The 16,434-nt window shown below is 41.9% G+C and overlaps 1 protein-coding gene across 15 annotated transcripts in view; it reads left to right on the top strand.

The window, feature by feature from the left end:
• ZBTB20 (zinc finger and BTB domain containing 20) overlaps nt 1-16,434 on the top strand; it is an 897,756-nt gene that overhangs the window by 856,422 nt on the left and 24,900 nt on the right. For all 15 annotated transcript variants that reach the window (XM_055125915.1, XM_055125914.1, XM_055125917.1 and 12 more), the window contains one exon: nt 1,563-3,167. In XM_055125915.1, coding sequence (XP_054981890.1) covers nt 1,563-3,167 — 1,605 coding nt within the window. The remainder of the gene's footprint in view (nt 1-1,562; nt 3,168-16,434) is intronic.

Genomic DNA, 16,434 nt, shown 5'->3' on the forward strand with positions numbered 1-16,434 from the left:
GAGAGGCGGGTCCTCTCACATCTGTACCCGTATCAGCAAAACCTATTTAGCCTTTTATAGCTGCTTGCAGCAGTGCGGGGCCAGTGTACTCAGGGAGATGTTTAAAAATTGTCTCTATAAAAATCAAATGGTATTGGTCATGCCAGATTGTATATGTATATACAGGTTGAGTTTGTGAATTTTAATGAAATTAAGAACATGACAATATCATAACTATTTAGCAGTCTTTTTTTATTCTATCTTATAGGGTTATCTGGACATTTAAGCATACTTGATCAGTTCAGTCAAACAGGCAGTGAGTGTATGTGTATGTGTGTGTGTGTGTGTGTGTGTGTGTGTGTTATAGTGACAGCTTTGTTGTTGGTCATTTACATCTCTTAAAGCAACCTCCATCATGACCATTGGTGTCTTTCTCTTTTCTTCTTTGTCCTGAGAATTAGAATACTGTTCGTGACCAAATGGATGTAATTCAAGTTTCATTCCTTAGTGATTTTCGTGGTCTGTGCAATGCAAAGAGCAGGAGAGGCATGGGTTTGAATTCACCCTGCTACTTACTAATCGTGTGAACCTTTGGGTAATTCATGTAGGTATTGTGAGAGCCTCAACTTCCTCTTATATCAAGTAGGACCTCTCTCAAGCTGATTGTTCAGTTGTAAAGGCAAGAATGGAGAATATTCTTCTGACTTAGCTTCATACCCTAAGACCACCCAGGTTATCACAAATGTGGAGATCTCATCTTTTTACAATCAAGCAGTATCCCATTATGTATGGGTACAAAATGTTCTTATCCATCCATCCTCCAATTAGCATTTAGATTATTTTTCAAATCTTGGCTACTTAAAAGGTTTCAGTGAGAGCCAGACTATTTATACCTTTTCAAACTAGTGTTTTAATATTCTTTGAATATACCTAAACATGTAGTAGCTGGATCTTATGGGAGTTCCATCCTAATTTTTCTTATTTGAGGATACACCATACTGTTTTCCATAGTGACTATACCAGCTTACATTCCTACCATCCATTTACGAGGCCTTACTTTTATCCACATCTTTGCCAACATTTGTTTCTTGTGTTTTTTGATAACAGCCATTGATTTCACTCACATGTGGAAGAGACAGAAACAAAACAGAAAAAATAAAAAACAACAGTAAACTCCCAGATCATGAGAACAAAATTGTGGTTGCTACAGAAGTGACATTCCAGTTCTTTTTCATGGTTGAAGTTGTAGCACTCACAGGCAAATGCCATTTGTTTATTCGTTCTCTATTACATGACCAACCTGACAGTGGCTCTACAGAATTAATATGAATTCAGTACCCAAAAGGACTGGGGCATTGATGGAGCAAACTTCCAGGCCTTGTCCACACTAACAGTCTGACACTGCCCCCCACTCACCCCACACCTTCCTATCCCCCACCGCCGCTAAACCTGCGGAAATTCATCTTGCTACAAAGCCAGCTTGTGTGAGCGCGGGGCTGGGCCGGGCGGGTGACTCTGGCAACCACAGGAGCTGCAGTCTAGGAAACTGACCCGCGGCCTGTTTTACATCTGTCTTCATGCAGGTGACATCAGTTGCAAGGGGATGACCGAGCGCATTCACAGCATCAACCTTCACAACTTCAGCAATTCCGTGCTCGAGACCCTCAACGAGCAGCGCAACCGTGGCCACTTCTGTGACGTGACGGTGCGCATCCACGGGAGCATGCTGCGCGCGCACCGATGCGTGCTGGCCGCCGGCAGCCCCTTCTTCCAGGACAAGTTGCTGTTGGGTTACAGCGACATCGAGATCCCGTCCGTGGTGTCGGTGCAGTCGGTGCAAAAGCTCATTGACTTCATGTACAGCGGCGTGCTGCGCGTGTCGCAGTCGGAAGCCCTGCAGATCCTCACGGCCGCCAGCATCCTGCAGATCAAGACCGTGATCGATGAGTGCACGCGCATTGTGTCGCAGAACGTGGGCGATGTGTTCCCCGGGATCCAGGACTCGGGCCAGGACACGCCCCGGGGCACGCCCGAATCAGGCACCTCGGGTCAGAGCAGCGACACGGAATCCGGCTACCTGCAGAGTCACCCACAGCACAGCGTGGACAGGATCTACTCGGCGCTCTATGCGTGCTCCATGCAGAACGGCAGTGGCGAGCGCTCCTTCTACAGTGGGGCCGTAGTCAGCCACCACGAAACGGCCCTCGGCCTGCCCCGGGACCACCACATGGAAGACCCCAGCTGGATCACGCGCATCCATGAGCGCTCGCAGCAGATGGAGCGCTACCTGTCCACCACCCCGGAGACCACCCACTGCCGCAAGCAGCCCCGGCCCGTGCGCATCCAGACCCTGGTAGGCAACATCCACATCAAACAGGAGATGGAGGACGACTACGACTACTATGGGCAGCAGAGGGTGCAGATCCTGGAGCGCAATGAATCCGAGGAGTGCACGGAAGATACCGACCAGGCCGAGGGCACCGAGAGTGAGCCCAAGGGGGAAAGTTTCGACTCGGGCGTCAGCTCCTCCATAGGCACCGAGCCCGATTCCGTGGAGCAGCAGTTCGGGCCCGCGGCGGCCCGGGATGGTCAGGCAGAACCTGCCCAACCCGAGCAGGGAGCGGAAGCCCCCGCCGAGGGTGGTCCCCAGCCGCACCCCGTCGAGACCGGCACCTCTTCCCCAGATAGAAGCAACGAGGTGGACATGGAGAACACGGTCATCACCGTCAGCAACAGCTCCGACAAGAGCGTCCTACAGCAGCCTTCGGTCAACACGTCCATTGGGCAGCCACTGCCCGGGACCCAGCTCTACTTACGCCAGACAGAAACCCTCACCAGCAACCTGAGGATGCCTCTGACCCTGACCAGCAACACACAGGTCATTGGCACAGCCGGCAACACCTACCTACCGGCCCTCTTCACTACCCAGCCCGCGGGCAGCGGCCCCAAGCCTTTTCTCTTCAGCCTGCCACAGCCCCTGACAGGCCAGCAGACCCAGTTTGTGACAGTGTCCCAGCCCGGCCTGTCCACCTTCACTGCACAGCTGCCAGCACCACAGCCCCTGGCCCCATCTGCAGGTCACAGCACAGCCAGCGGGCAGGGTGAAAAAAAGCCTTATGAGTGCACTCTCTGCAACAAGACTTTCACCGCCAAACAGAACTACGTCAAGCACATGTTCGTTCACACAGGTGAGTGCAGGATCCCCGGGAGGCCTGGCAGCAAGGGATAGGGTGGGATGGACAAACCAGCAGGTACAGGGGAAGATCCGGAGTCCTAGGCACGCAGTCATCTTTCAGGTCATCAGAATTCCTCACGACACTGAAAGCCAGCCTCTAGAAGCCCTAGACAGGAGCAAGCCGCCTGCCACAGAAAGACAGCCACTGAAATCCTCTCTAGAGAGGGTCAGATGGGAATGCCTGACAGAGAATTGGCAAAGCATGGCTTGCCTTAAATATGTTGAGCTTTGTATTGTATCCTTTGATCCTAGATAACAGGGAAATGTTTGGAGAGCTTATTCTCCAGTCACCTCATTTTTCTAGAACAAAGTTATGTAGGTAAAAAAGGGGAAAGCTTTCATCTGTAATAAGTTCTATACGAATCACCAGCTTGAGGAAGCCACCATCAGGCTGGTGCAAGCTTATCCTGCATTTGTCATCCCCCAAATGAAGAGTAGCGCCACTCACTTTAAAGACTTCATCTGCTTTCTACTTTCTTAATCTCACTTTTCAACAACTGGAGTCCACAATCTGTCCCAGGTACTGCCTTCTGAAGGGATAGTAGGTTGATCAATATACATTAGGAGAAGTACTATTAGGATGATTGAAGGGTTGCAAAACTGTATATATGAGTCATGATTGAATGTCTTAGGGATCAGTCATGCTTGAATGTCTCAGAGATGTCAGCCTGCAGAAGACAATGCTCAGGGCATCTTATAAGTCATGTTTATGCTTCAGAGCTGTTATGCTGCAGTAGTTAGAGTTCTGGGTCTAGCCAGAATGCTTGGGTTTGAATTCAGACTTCACCACTTCAGAATTTTGTCATCAGCACATTGGCAAAATTACCTAGTCATTCTTTGTATAAAGGGTTAATTTGGTATATTGTTCTTATAATACTATTTTGAGGATTAAATTAATATATATGAAGTCATTAAAACTACTTTTGGCATATCATAAGTATTCTATAAAGGGTAGGTTTTATTTCCACTGAGACCATTATTTATATGGTTGGGAGAAAGAGAAATTATATTTTTTCTGTTTGGGACTTCAAAAGGTAGAACTGGACTAATGGCTGGAAGCTCTAGAGAAAATTTCTTTCAACTAAGTAAAAGAAAAAGTGAGCTATCAAGTCGTCTCTAAGATGGGTTGAACTACCTCCAAAGGAACTGAATTCTTGTAATTAGAGGCATTCAAGGAAAGAGTAGATTGTCATCTCAGTGATGATTTAGAGGATATTCAGTCCTTAGATAAGCATTGGACAGAATGGTGTTTCATCTTGGGTTCTGTGATTCTATAGAGCCATTCCGCCAGAATGGGGCAGACATTGAAGTTGCAACTCCATAGATTGCCCTCCATATAAGTGACCATATATGTGGTAATAGTTCAGAGATTTTTCTTGTCCTTAAAAATATAAACCCCAGTGACTGTTACTACAGCTGAAATTCCTATCATAAGAGTCATTCTCCTGGTCAACTTCTGGTTTCAGAATGCACTGTCTGTAGCACTGTCATCCCGTTGCTTATCAATTTGCTCAGGCAGGCACCAGTAACGACTCCATTGTGAGACTTGTTGTTACGGTTTTTGGCATATCTAATCACAACAGGTAGCTTGCCATGCTCTGCCATGCGGGCATAATACTCTCAGTAGCTTACCAGGCTCTCCAAGAGGGGCAGAGGAATCGAACCTGGGTCGGCCGCATGCAAGGCAGACGCCCTACCCTCGGTGCTATCTCTCCAGCCAGGTTTCAGAATACTGCTACTACATGACAGTTAAGTTGCTAAGGAAAAGCAATATATATCAATTAAATGACAAAAATGAATTAATTCCTCAAAGCAACCTTCTATTTTCCTTAGATGAGTAAGCAGTAATCTAAAGGAGAGAACATAAGCACATAAATTTTAAGAATAGAAGGGAAGAAGGAAGCCTTCCCTTTCTGAAAGGGACTCTGAAACAAGGTGTACAATTTGGAAGTAAATGACTGAAAAGGACACTGCTTAAGATGTGTTTTGCCTTTTTGTTATGTTTAACTTAAGTCAGTATATTCTATGAATCTGTATGAGAACTGTATTTTCTTAAAAATGACAGTTTTCACACTTCCAAATAAACATTGTGACTTATAAATGTAGGAGGAAAACAATGTAGTGGTAAGTCACTATTTATTTAGGATAAATATTAAAGCACCTAAAACCGAAGATCAGTCAAGGAAGAGTTTCCATTTGATAAAGGTATCATCACTATATGGAAAAATACTATCATTGTCATCCCGTTGCTCATCCATTTGCTCGAGCAGGCACCAGTAACGTCTCTATTGTGAGACTTGTTGTTACTGTATAGTAAAATACTAATATTTTTATTTCTGTGACCATTTGTGAATTATGGAGTACTTTCACTAAGTATATATCCTTCCTTGATTTGAGTAACTACCTTAAACCTATCAGTTAAGAATTAGGAGGGGTTGGGGCTGGAGCAATAGCACAGCGGGTAGGGCGTTTGCCTTGCACTCGATCAACCCTGGTTAGATTCCCAGCATCCCATATGGTCCCCTGAGCACCACCAGGAGTAATCCTTGAGTGCATGAGCCAGGAGTGATCCCTGTGCATCGCTGGATGTGACCCAAAAAGCAAAGAAAAAAAAAGAATTAGGAGCGGGGAAAGGGTACTATTTATGAAAGTGTCTCCTTAGTCAAAGTTGATTTGCTCAACTTGGAACCATAAATCTTTCTGCTCCTCACTCCATGTGAATCCTTCGGCAAAACTAGCAGATTTAAAATTCACAGTTCCAGGACTGGAGCAATAGCACAGCAGGTAGGGCATTTGCCTTGCACGTGGCTGACTCGGGTTCCGTTCCCAGCATCCCATATGGTTCCCCAAGCACCGCCAGGAGTAATGCCTGATTTCAAAGCCAGGAGTAACCCCTGAGCATCACCGGGTGTGACCCAAAAAAACAAAAAAAATAAAATAACATTCACAGTTCTTATTCAATTGCATATTGAAATAGGGCTCTAAATTTGAAACATAAATTTTCAATGTACTACCAAAATTTGTCTTTCTTATGTATAACCACATTTGTCCAGTGGATTCTCCAAAGGACTTTGTGGTTAACCTAAATAACTAGATTTTCTCATAAGAAAACCAGCAATGGGTTTGTACATTTAGACATTAGAGATACAAAAGCTACAAGTAAAGTCATTTTTTAAACTTAAGTTATGAACAAAGCATAGCCTTCAGATGTCTAGTAAACCATGATGGTTCTCAGTAAGTTATAGCTTTATACTGATTTTTATAACATGACCACATCTGGAAGCAATCGATAATGTACATATACCACTGGAGAACCTCGTTTAAAAGAAGCAACACTCTTCTCTTTCATCCCAGAATTATTTGGCAGTGGCAGTTGGAAGAGTCCTGAGTCTATCAAGACTTTTATGTAATTGAAGGAATATATAACCTAAGTAACTAAACTTAGAACAATTGGTCTCAATTTTCAAAAGGCAAAGAGCCTGGACATGTGGAAGTAATGCAGGATTTGGATCCAAAGTTCAAAACAAAGTCCTCCAATACCATTTATTTTTTGTAAGCACAAAAAGGTAGGGACTCCCAACTTTACAAAGAAGTTCAAGGAAAATGGTAAAAATTCAAAGCAAATAGTTCAGAGTACCTGAAAATAATAATTCTATCAAGTACTAGAGATATTTGGAAAAGTTAGGATAGATTCTTACCTATTGTCTAACTGAAAAGAATCCCACCAAAGAGTCATTTGGCAAAGCAAAAACAAACAAACAAAATGAATTCTCTGTATTACATCTGCTATGCATAATAACTGGCTTATCGTTTCAATGACTGTAAGATTTCATGTAAATTATGCTTACTTTCAACAATTGTAGAGTCAATTCCAAGATCTAGATTCTAAACTGAATACTCAGTTGCTCAAAGTCTTAATGATCCATGTTTATTGAAAGGAAATATATAAGACAAATAAGTAGTCCATCCTATTATCTTTGAGTACCAAAGAAACTGTGGTTGTCAAAGCATATTCTATAATGATTATAACTCTATAAATGCATAAATGAAGGATGATTGTGCTGAAATTAGATTATTTGGGTTTCATTTTGGTTCCTTTAATTGGCTATGTGACCTTAAGCAAATCACTTAATTTCATAACCCTCAATTTCTTTGAATTTAAAATAGAAATAATAATTTTCCTGTCTTTTGAGAAGCTGCAAAGGTATGAAGCATGTGAGATCTTTTCATAAAAGGCAAAGTACTACTTAATGTAAAAAAAAAACCCTCCCTCTACCCAGGAGACATTGAGTTTCTTTGCTCTGTCTCCCACCTCTGAATAATAAGCTCTAGATGTGTTTCCTTCCCCTGTGGAATTCAAATGCTAAAGTGGAGTGCTACTCCTTAGATTTCCCATGAACTTTCTTCATAACAGGAATTTGCTTTTGGTCAGGGGATATCATCTTTCAGGTTGATTTCTTTAGAGTAAAAGAAAAATCTCTTACATAGCCATTCTGTCTACTGCCAAACAAACTGCAATAGGACTTCTTTTCTTCTTGGAGTTGTTCAAGTTTGTTTTACTGAAACTTCATTAAAGTACTGAGAAAAGTAACCAAGCATTAAGAACCAAACATTTGGGGAAAAATAAAGGTGAATAGAGGAAGAGAAAAGATAACACGTACCATCTTGTCTTGGGATAAAGCAGGACTCTTTTATACCTCCTCCACTCAGGCTGGAGCGATAGCACAGCAGGCAGGGCGTTTGCCTTGCATGCAGCCGACCCGGGTTCAATTCCCAGCATCCCATACGGTCCCCCAAGCACTGCTAGGAGTAACTACTAAGTGCAGAACCAAGAATAACCTCTGAGCATCACTGGGTGTGACCCAAAAAGCAGGGAAAAAAAAGTGAAAGAACAGGATAGAAGAGAAAAGCACAGGGCATAGCAAGATGTCTTGTGTCAGTGTAAATGTGGAAAGCAAGTAATAGAGAAAATACAAAGATAAACCAAGAGGTTCTCAGACTCTGATTTCTATACCAGCTGCTTGAAAATTCTCAGGCCTATTTGAAAACTGAATCAGAAACCCTTATGATGGAGCCCATGTGTGATTTAAGAAGCCCAAATTCATAGTAAGTGAATTTCCCAATGGAGGATCTCGGTGATTAGGAGAAGGATGGCATCACCCCGCTTCATTAGGTAACATTGTTCTTTAAGGTTGGAGCATGGCACCACATAGTTGCTATTTAAGCATTTAAGTATTCTGGCCCCAGAGACCCTGGTGTCCCCCATTTCCCTGCCCCGTGTTTCCAAGTAGCACTAAATTACAGGGCCCTGGACTCGCCTGCAACTGCTAGGCTTCATATCACCAGAGTGGTCCCCAGACCCTTGAGTACTGCTTGGGAAGTCAGTAAGAAGAAAAAGAAGTAAATAAATAAAAATTCTACCAATATTCATATGTTTGGAAAAAGTAAGACAGAATTATGGGTAACAGGCTATCTGTATCTATATTATTTGGGGTTAGACCTTCCAAATGATGCTCAAGGGACTCGGACACCGCTCCTGGTGATCCTTAGCAAACGAGGCCAGTGGTTCAGTGGTAGGACCCAAGGAACTGGGGCACTGTTCAGGTCCTATTCAGGTCCTGTAGTGCCAGGGACCACCAGGACCACCTTGGTGGTGCTCAGAATACTTGTGGTATCAGATAAAAGTTAAATTTGGCACCTACAACCCTAAATTTATTGTATCTCCCAAGGGCCCTTACAGGTTGATTTTTTAGGGATAAATTCTATTAAAGAAATACATGGAATGAGATTTTGTTCTCGGTAAGACATGAACTAAATCTCTCAAACTACAAATATACCCCTGACTCTGAACAGTATTGGCTCGTTTTATCATTATGTGGGTATGTGTACACCTTCCCCTTAGAATATAAATTCTGTGCCCAGAAAAAGATATGTATATAGAGTAATGTCAGTATACTGAGTAAAACACATTTGATCAAACAATGAATTGAGTATTTCTCTTAACCCTATGGAAAAGGGTAATCCACTTCCATAGTTATGTATTTATTGTATGATATAGCTCCATAGAAGAAATAACAAATACTATATATACTTATTTATTAAGTGCTTTCTGCAAGGATCTGAACCACATTCTGTTCATTCTTACCTTGATCTATGTAATAGAATAGCACAGTGAAATCTGGATTGCCACATTTTCAGTTCCCAGAATTTACAAACAGAACTACAAGATGCTCAACTAAGTTTTATTTTATAAAATTATATTTTAATCTAAGTATGTCCCATGCAATATTGGTGGTATATATACTAGTAGTAAAGTATTATTTATGGTTTGCCCGGATTCAGGTTTAATTTGACATCATATATTCTATCTGATAATACTAAGTGAAATTTTCTTTCAAGGCCTAATATTTTTTGCTTTAAAATCTAGAGACAAATACAAGTAAGCATATATACTTGCTTAACAAATATTTATTGGGTTAATGAGTGTCCAAAATTTGGGTATACTTTCTAGGAAATTTAATTCTAAGGACTTACATACAAATTCATTACAGCTCAGTGACCAAGGGGGAAAAAAACTCTTTTCTTTCTTTTCCTGTTTTATTTTCTAGAAAATTTATTCTATCTCATTTCCACTTAAAGTTTTGTCACAAAAAAATCATAGATGGATGTTTTTCTGAATTATCGTGACATGTTTATTGGTAACTCTTTTTAGCTCAGTAGTTTCCTCTGCACAAGTGAGAATTTTGATTATTACTTTGGGAAGTATGGCCATTTAGCTCTGAATTTGATAGAAATAAATATAGCGATAATGTTGCCATAACAAGACTATTGATAAATAGTGAGACCAAGATAGAATATTAATCCTCTTATGTAGGTTGAACTGCTAATTTAATTAAACCAAACCAATGAAGTAATGGGCATTTCAAGTCTGAAGTAAGGAAACCATGTCTTTAGCACTTTCTGACTGGGTGCTCTTAGATTCCATAATCTGATCCTCATTTTCTTGCCATAGAAGATACAGATCTCTACAGTACTTATTTCTCATGGTTGCTCTTTAATAATATAAATTATGTGGATTGTACTAACCTGTGAAAGCTGTAAAATTATCAAAACCTTTTAGCAACATGTAGGTGAGGTTGGGCTGGAGCAATAGCACAGCCGACCTGGGTTCGATTTTTCTGCCCCTCTTGGAGAGCCTGGCAAGCTACCCAGGGCGTATTCGATATGCCAGAAACCATAACAAGTCTCACAATGGAGACATTACTGGTGCCCAATCGAACAAATCGATTAGCAACGGGATGACAGTGACAGTGACACGTAAGTTAGGATTATAGCAATACCATCCATTTTTTCAGTGTAATCCTGGGAGCAGGATATTGTTCGCAGGAGAGGAAGGATATACTATCAATTGGTCAGCGTTATACTCAGTCATTGCTGACTTGCTGGATGGCCTTTGGATATTACTATAGCTTTCCTTTTTAAATTTTTGTTTGTTTGGGGCCCACATCCAGCAATGCTCGGAGCTTATTCTTGGCTCTGCACTCAAGGCACTGTATGGGTGCTGGGGATTGAACCCCAGTTGGCCAAATGTGAAGCAAATGTCTTACCCGCTGCACTGTCACTCCAGCCCATGTTACTATACCTCTCTAATGAGATGCCTATTGAATATTTCTTTAAGGGACTAGAGAAGGCACTTGCCTTACGTGTGGCTGATCCAGGCTTGATCCCCAGTAACATAGGGTTCCCAAGGCCCCACCAGATTAATCCCTGAGCACAGAGTCAGGAGTAAACCCTGAGCACCACTGGGTATGACCCCAAAACAAACAAATAAATATGCATGTTAAATACTTACTCTATTCATAAAATTGTCAGAAAAATCAGATGGGGGGTGTTCCCTGAGCTCTTGAAAAATCCGCTTATAACACCAAAATGTGTAGTTGTCGTCCAAGCCACAAATGTTTTGTGAATTTAATGTGTCCTTAATTGGCAATTCCTTGTAGACAGCAGCACAGTTACAGTGACACCGGATACATAAGCAGGGATTTGAAAGGAAAGCCTGGGCGTTGTTACAGCGACTGTATCTCAGGTGTGCAGACCATCCATTAGGTAGACTTCTCTGGAAAAGAACAAATTCTGTAGCCAGTGAAAGTTCTGTGTGATTCCATCAGAGCACACTTGCACTGTCGCTGAACCTCCCCTTTTCTGATCCAGTCTTGATTTTCCCCCTTCAGAGCACCTGCAGTTTCAAGTTCCCGTCTGCTTCCCTCAATAGTAAGGAAGCAGCTTGTCCCCTCTCCATCCATATCTCTTCCTTTCCTATGGCCTGTTCTCTGACTAAGCCCCCTACGTTGGCTTTCCAACTCTTTGTTCTGTTTATTGAAGAAGAGAGTGGTGTGCTAGGACAGCGGATGGAGAAGTCATGAGAATGGAAAGGACAGGTGAGAACACTACTTCTGAGAAATACCCTGCTACCACATACAGTCTCTCAGCCCTGAAGGAGTCTGCGCAGAATGAGGGAAATGTTGGCAGAATAACTAGATCTTGCCATGTCCCGATATAGAGATCATTTAAGAATTGCATGTTTCAACCCTTTGGGATATGTTTCATTGGAACTTTGGATAAAACCCTTTATTTCTTCTAACCTAACCACATCTTTCTTCCTCTCTCTAGTCACTCGTGATAGAGTAGGTCTCAGTGCTCAGCCACAAGAAGGAATTGAATAGTAGCTCTTTAGAGAAAAATGCATGCATTTCCCCACTTTCTCTCCTATTGAAACTGTAAAGGGCACTGCCTTCCCCTGAAAGGGGAAAGGAGTTAGTTCACTGACTAACTCCTTTCTCTGCCACTACAACTCAATTGCTACTTTTTAAGGAAATGTGTCTAGGCTCTTAGCAGGCATGTTTACAGTACCCCTGGTTTCTGTTAACCTATGTAGCTGAGATTATACTAACCTTAATGGAAGTACATGCAGTCTTTTTTTTTTCTTTGTTTAGCTGAACAAGGTTTTTTTTTCTTAATCTATAGTCACCCAAGTCATTTGTCAGTTGGTTTCATTTATCACATGTTCCTTTATGCTGAAGGGAACAGTTTAATTTTTTCTCAAAATTATCCCATGCTTGGGGCTGGAGCAATAACACAGCGGGTAGGGCGTTTGCCTTGCACGCGGCCGACCCGGGTTCGATTCCCAGCATCCCATATGGTTACCCGAGCCCCGCCAGAAATAATTTCCTGAGTGCATGAGCCAGGAGTAACCCCTGGGCATCGCCGGGTGTGACCCAAAAACCAAAAAAAAAAAAAAAAATTTTCCCATGCTTGAGGCTAGAGCAATAGCACAGCGGGTAGGGCATTTGCCTTGCATGTGGCCGACCCGGGTTCAATTCCCAGCATCCCATATGGTCTCCTGAGCACCGCCAGGGGTAATTCCTGAGTGCAGAGCCAGGAGTAACCCCTGTTCATCGCCGGGTGTGACCCAAAAAGAAAAAAAAATTATCCCATGCTCTGGGCTAAGTGCTTTAATCTCTTTAATTTTCAAATTTCCTTCACAAGAGAGATTTATTATTATTATTATTATTGCAGTAATAATAATTGTTATTGTTAGTCTCAATTTTCAGTTAAGGAAACTGAGACTTAGAAGGGTTAAGTAACATTTCCAAGTCACTCAGTCAAGATAATAGAATTGTGTCTGACCAGTATGTATCTTATAACCCGCAAAAGGATCATTTTTATTTATTTATTCATTTATTTATTTATTTATTTTGCTTTTTGGGTCACATCCGGTGATGCACGGGCATTACTCCTGGTTCTACACTCAGGAATTACTCCTGGCAGTGCTCAGGACCATATGGGATGCTGGGATTCAAACCCGGGTTGGCCTCATGCAAGGCAAACGCCCTACCCACTGTGCTATCACTCCAGCCCCCAAAAGGATCATTTTTAAAGGAAGAGAGTTCTAGTGTCTGTTTTTGTTTTACTTCTAGAGTTTGATGACTACTTCATATCTTTCTCTAAAAACATCAACTTATTGTTCCTGGGGTTCAGATTGAGAAAGGCATCCACTATCACTTGTCTTAGCTTCTCATGTGTCCACAATGAGTGCAAGAAACAGCAGATCATACTCACATCATGATAGTCCTCTGGGGATCCTATAATTAATAAGCAGAAATATAATGGGAAAATATTAACTTTTCTGCTAAGTGACATTTCTTGAATCCACCCATCAATAAATGAAAGTTGTAGACACTGACTAATCTGAAACTATATTCCATTTAGTGTGACAGTTCTTTAAATGCTTAGATTCCACTAACATAGCACCTTAATTATTATAGAGAGTACTTTCCTTTAAGGAGTTCCCAAGTGCTTTGCAAACATTTCTCCTCATTAATTATCACACCATTTTTCTGTGGCAAGGTAGAGAACAAGATACTTTGTCCTATTTAAAATGTAGGACTGCTGATGCATTGAGTGATTTAAGTGAGGTGCTCTCATGTCTTGTTTCAATGAGGCCTGGACTAGAGTCCTCAGGAGTTGTAGGTCAGGCGTACATAAGGCCACTAAATCTGCAAAGAACATAACAAATGTTTGGTTTACTTTTTCACATCCAGAAGGGAAAATTAATCTAGAAAGATGAAAACTGTTATAAAGCCCAGTGTCGCACAAGTAATTAACTGTGGTGGCAATATTATGTGTATATAAACAACACTGTCACTGTCACTGTCATCCCGTTGTTCATCGATTTGCTTGAGCGGGCACCAGTAACGTCTCCATCATGAGACTTGTTGTTACTGTTTTGGCATATTGAATACGCCATGGGGAGCTTGCCAGGCTCTACCGTGCGGGAGGGATACTCTCAGTAGCTTGCCAGGCTCTCCGAGAGGAACAGAGGAATCAAACCTGGGTCAACCATGTGCAAGGTGAATGCCCTGCCCACTGTGCTATCACTCCAGCCACACATGCACATATATGCTATGGAGAGAAAGAGGTCAACTGTGAAGAACCAATTTATAGACAGATTAGAAGGGTGTGAAAATTAAAAAAATTATCAATGACTTTGTGTCCATGAAAGTACACTATCAGAAACCTCAAGTTTCAAGCAACGAGCATTTTAAAACAGATCAAGTTGTAACTTTCCAACAGCCGAGATATCATCTGGAACCTCAGATGGCACATTTTCCACTCAAGGTTATAGGGAGATGTGTTTTAAGAGCTAGTTGGCTGGCCCAGCCAGCCTCTATAAAGTGTACTGAAAGCACAGGATGGCAAAGACCAGCTTGAGTTCCCAGCACGTTTGCAGCTGACAGAAATGTTCCTACTAAAAATAACATGCATGACTGTCTCCCTTAGGGAATTTCTTATTTCAAGGGGGGAAAAAAGTCTCTCTGTAAACACCATTCATAGACTGAGCTCTTCATTTAGGAATGAAGCTCTTCAGCCCACCCAACCCCCATCCCAGTTAAAAGTGAAATTCTTCTCTTATACCCCTTTTATACTGTGGTGCCCCGCATCCCATCAGTGAGAATGAAAGGAACTGAAATCAGAAGGGAGCTGAGGGTAGAGGCAGAGAGGCCAAAATGGTCGTAAAACATCAAAAGAAGAGCAAGTTCAAATACCAATAGGATTGATTCAGAAATGTGTAGAGTAATTCCTGAACTAAACTGTTTCTTACAATTGTGCATTTCAAAAAAATCACATTTTATATTTGCAAAGTGGAAAAGCTTTCTATGAGGTAAACTTTCGTACACCAGATCATAAGCACTGAAACCGATCCTGAACACTACATTAGATCACCCACACTGAACCAGGCACAAGCACTCTGCACTTGTTTTTATTACTATAATTACAGTGACACATCAAATCTCTTTTTTTGTATAATGGGGGAAAAGAGAGTCAAGGAACATACTTCAAATGGAAGTTACTCAAATTTGAGAAACGAGTTCCTATCCAGATGTTGAATTATATATATTTTTTCCTTTTGGGGTCACACTTGGTGATGTTCCTGGGTTATTCCTGGCTCTGCACTCAGTAATTACGCCTGGCAGTACTTGGGGGGGAACTTATGGGATGCTGGAGATCAATCCCTGGTTGCCACATACAAGGCAAACGCCCTACCCCCTATACTATTGCTCTAGCCCCCAGATGATGAATTACTACTCTAGAGAGCTTCAGAGGGTTGGACTTCAGGCATGGTTAGTGAGAGGTACATAGAAGAACTGGGCAACAATTGGGCAAAAGTAATGAGGTGAGAGAGAGGGAAGGCCTGGAATGCAATTTTTATCATATCACCAATCAAAAGCAGAGCTGAGGACAAATAGCACCAACAAAACCAAGTTTCACTCCAAAGAGTTGTTAGGGCTGTGGATATTATAGAAAGATTCATATATTATGTGCCCATGCAGTGACAATATTTTCATTTAACTTCCCTATTTTTAACAAGTTTGATCGCTGGATTTTTAAGCTAGCAACAAACCATAGCAGTAAACTGAGGATTAAAAAAAGGACTTCATCCAAAAGACTGAGAGCGAATATAGAGAAAGCTATTTTTTAAATTGATCCAAGAGTTAAAAAAAAATCGTATGGAATCATTTAATTGGTGAGGGATGGGGAGGGAGGGCGTAGAATCGTCTTCTAATAAGAATACCATAAAAGTATTCCCACACCACTCTTGGTGGTCTGAAAAATGGTTGCACATGTATGACTTTATGTCAGCACCAACACAATGAGGTAAGTAGGACTGTATGCCTCCAAGTCATTTGGGCGTTTGTCAGGATGGCCATGCATTGGTGCCTAGATTTCAACAGGACCTCTTACCTCTGAAATTATTTTATTGTCCAGCATCAACTCCCCTTCCATACCTGGTACATCCAATCTGAAGCCTAGCACAGTCAAAACAAAGTGGCCATTTATGTCCTAGGTTATATTTTAGGAAGAATTGTATCTCAAATACATTCCATTGAAAGCATAGGTATTCTTCTGTTGACCAATACTTTCCAGATGGCCAATCAAGACATGACTTTATTTACTGATTAGAATGCAAGCAGAGGTCCCCAGTGAGCCCAGATATGACTGTCTTTAGTTCCCAAAGAGTCTTAGAACCCCATGTCTCCAAAGATCTTCCCCCTCGCATTTCTTAAATGTGTTTGATAATATTAATGGGAAACACACAGATAAATTCCCTAATGAAGACCTGAAAATGACCCTTTTAAAGTAGCTCTCCCTTTTCTCCA

The sequence above is a fragment of the Sorex araneus genome, chromosome 2 (assembly GCF_027595985.1).
Source record: "Sorex araneus isolate mSorAra2 chromosome 2, mSorAra2.pri, whole genome shotgun sequence".
NCBI classification, from domain to species: domain Eukaryota; kingdom Metazoa; phylum Chordata; class Mammalia; order Eulipotyphla; family Soricidae; genus Sorex; species Sorex araneus.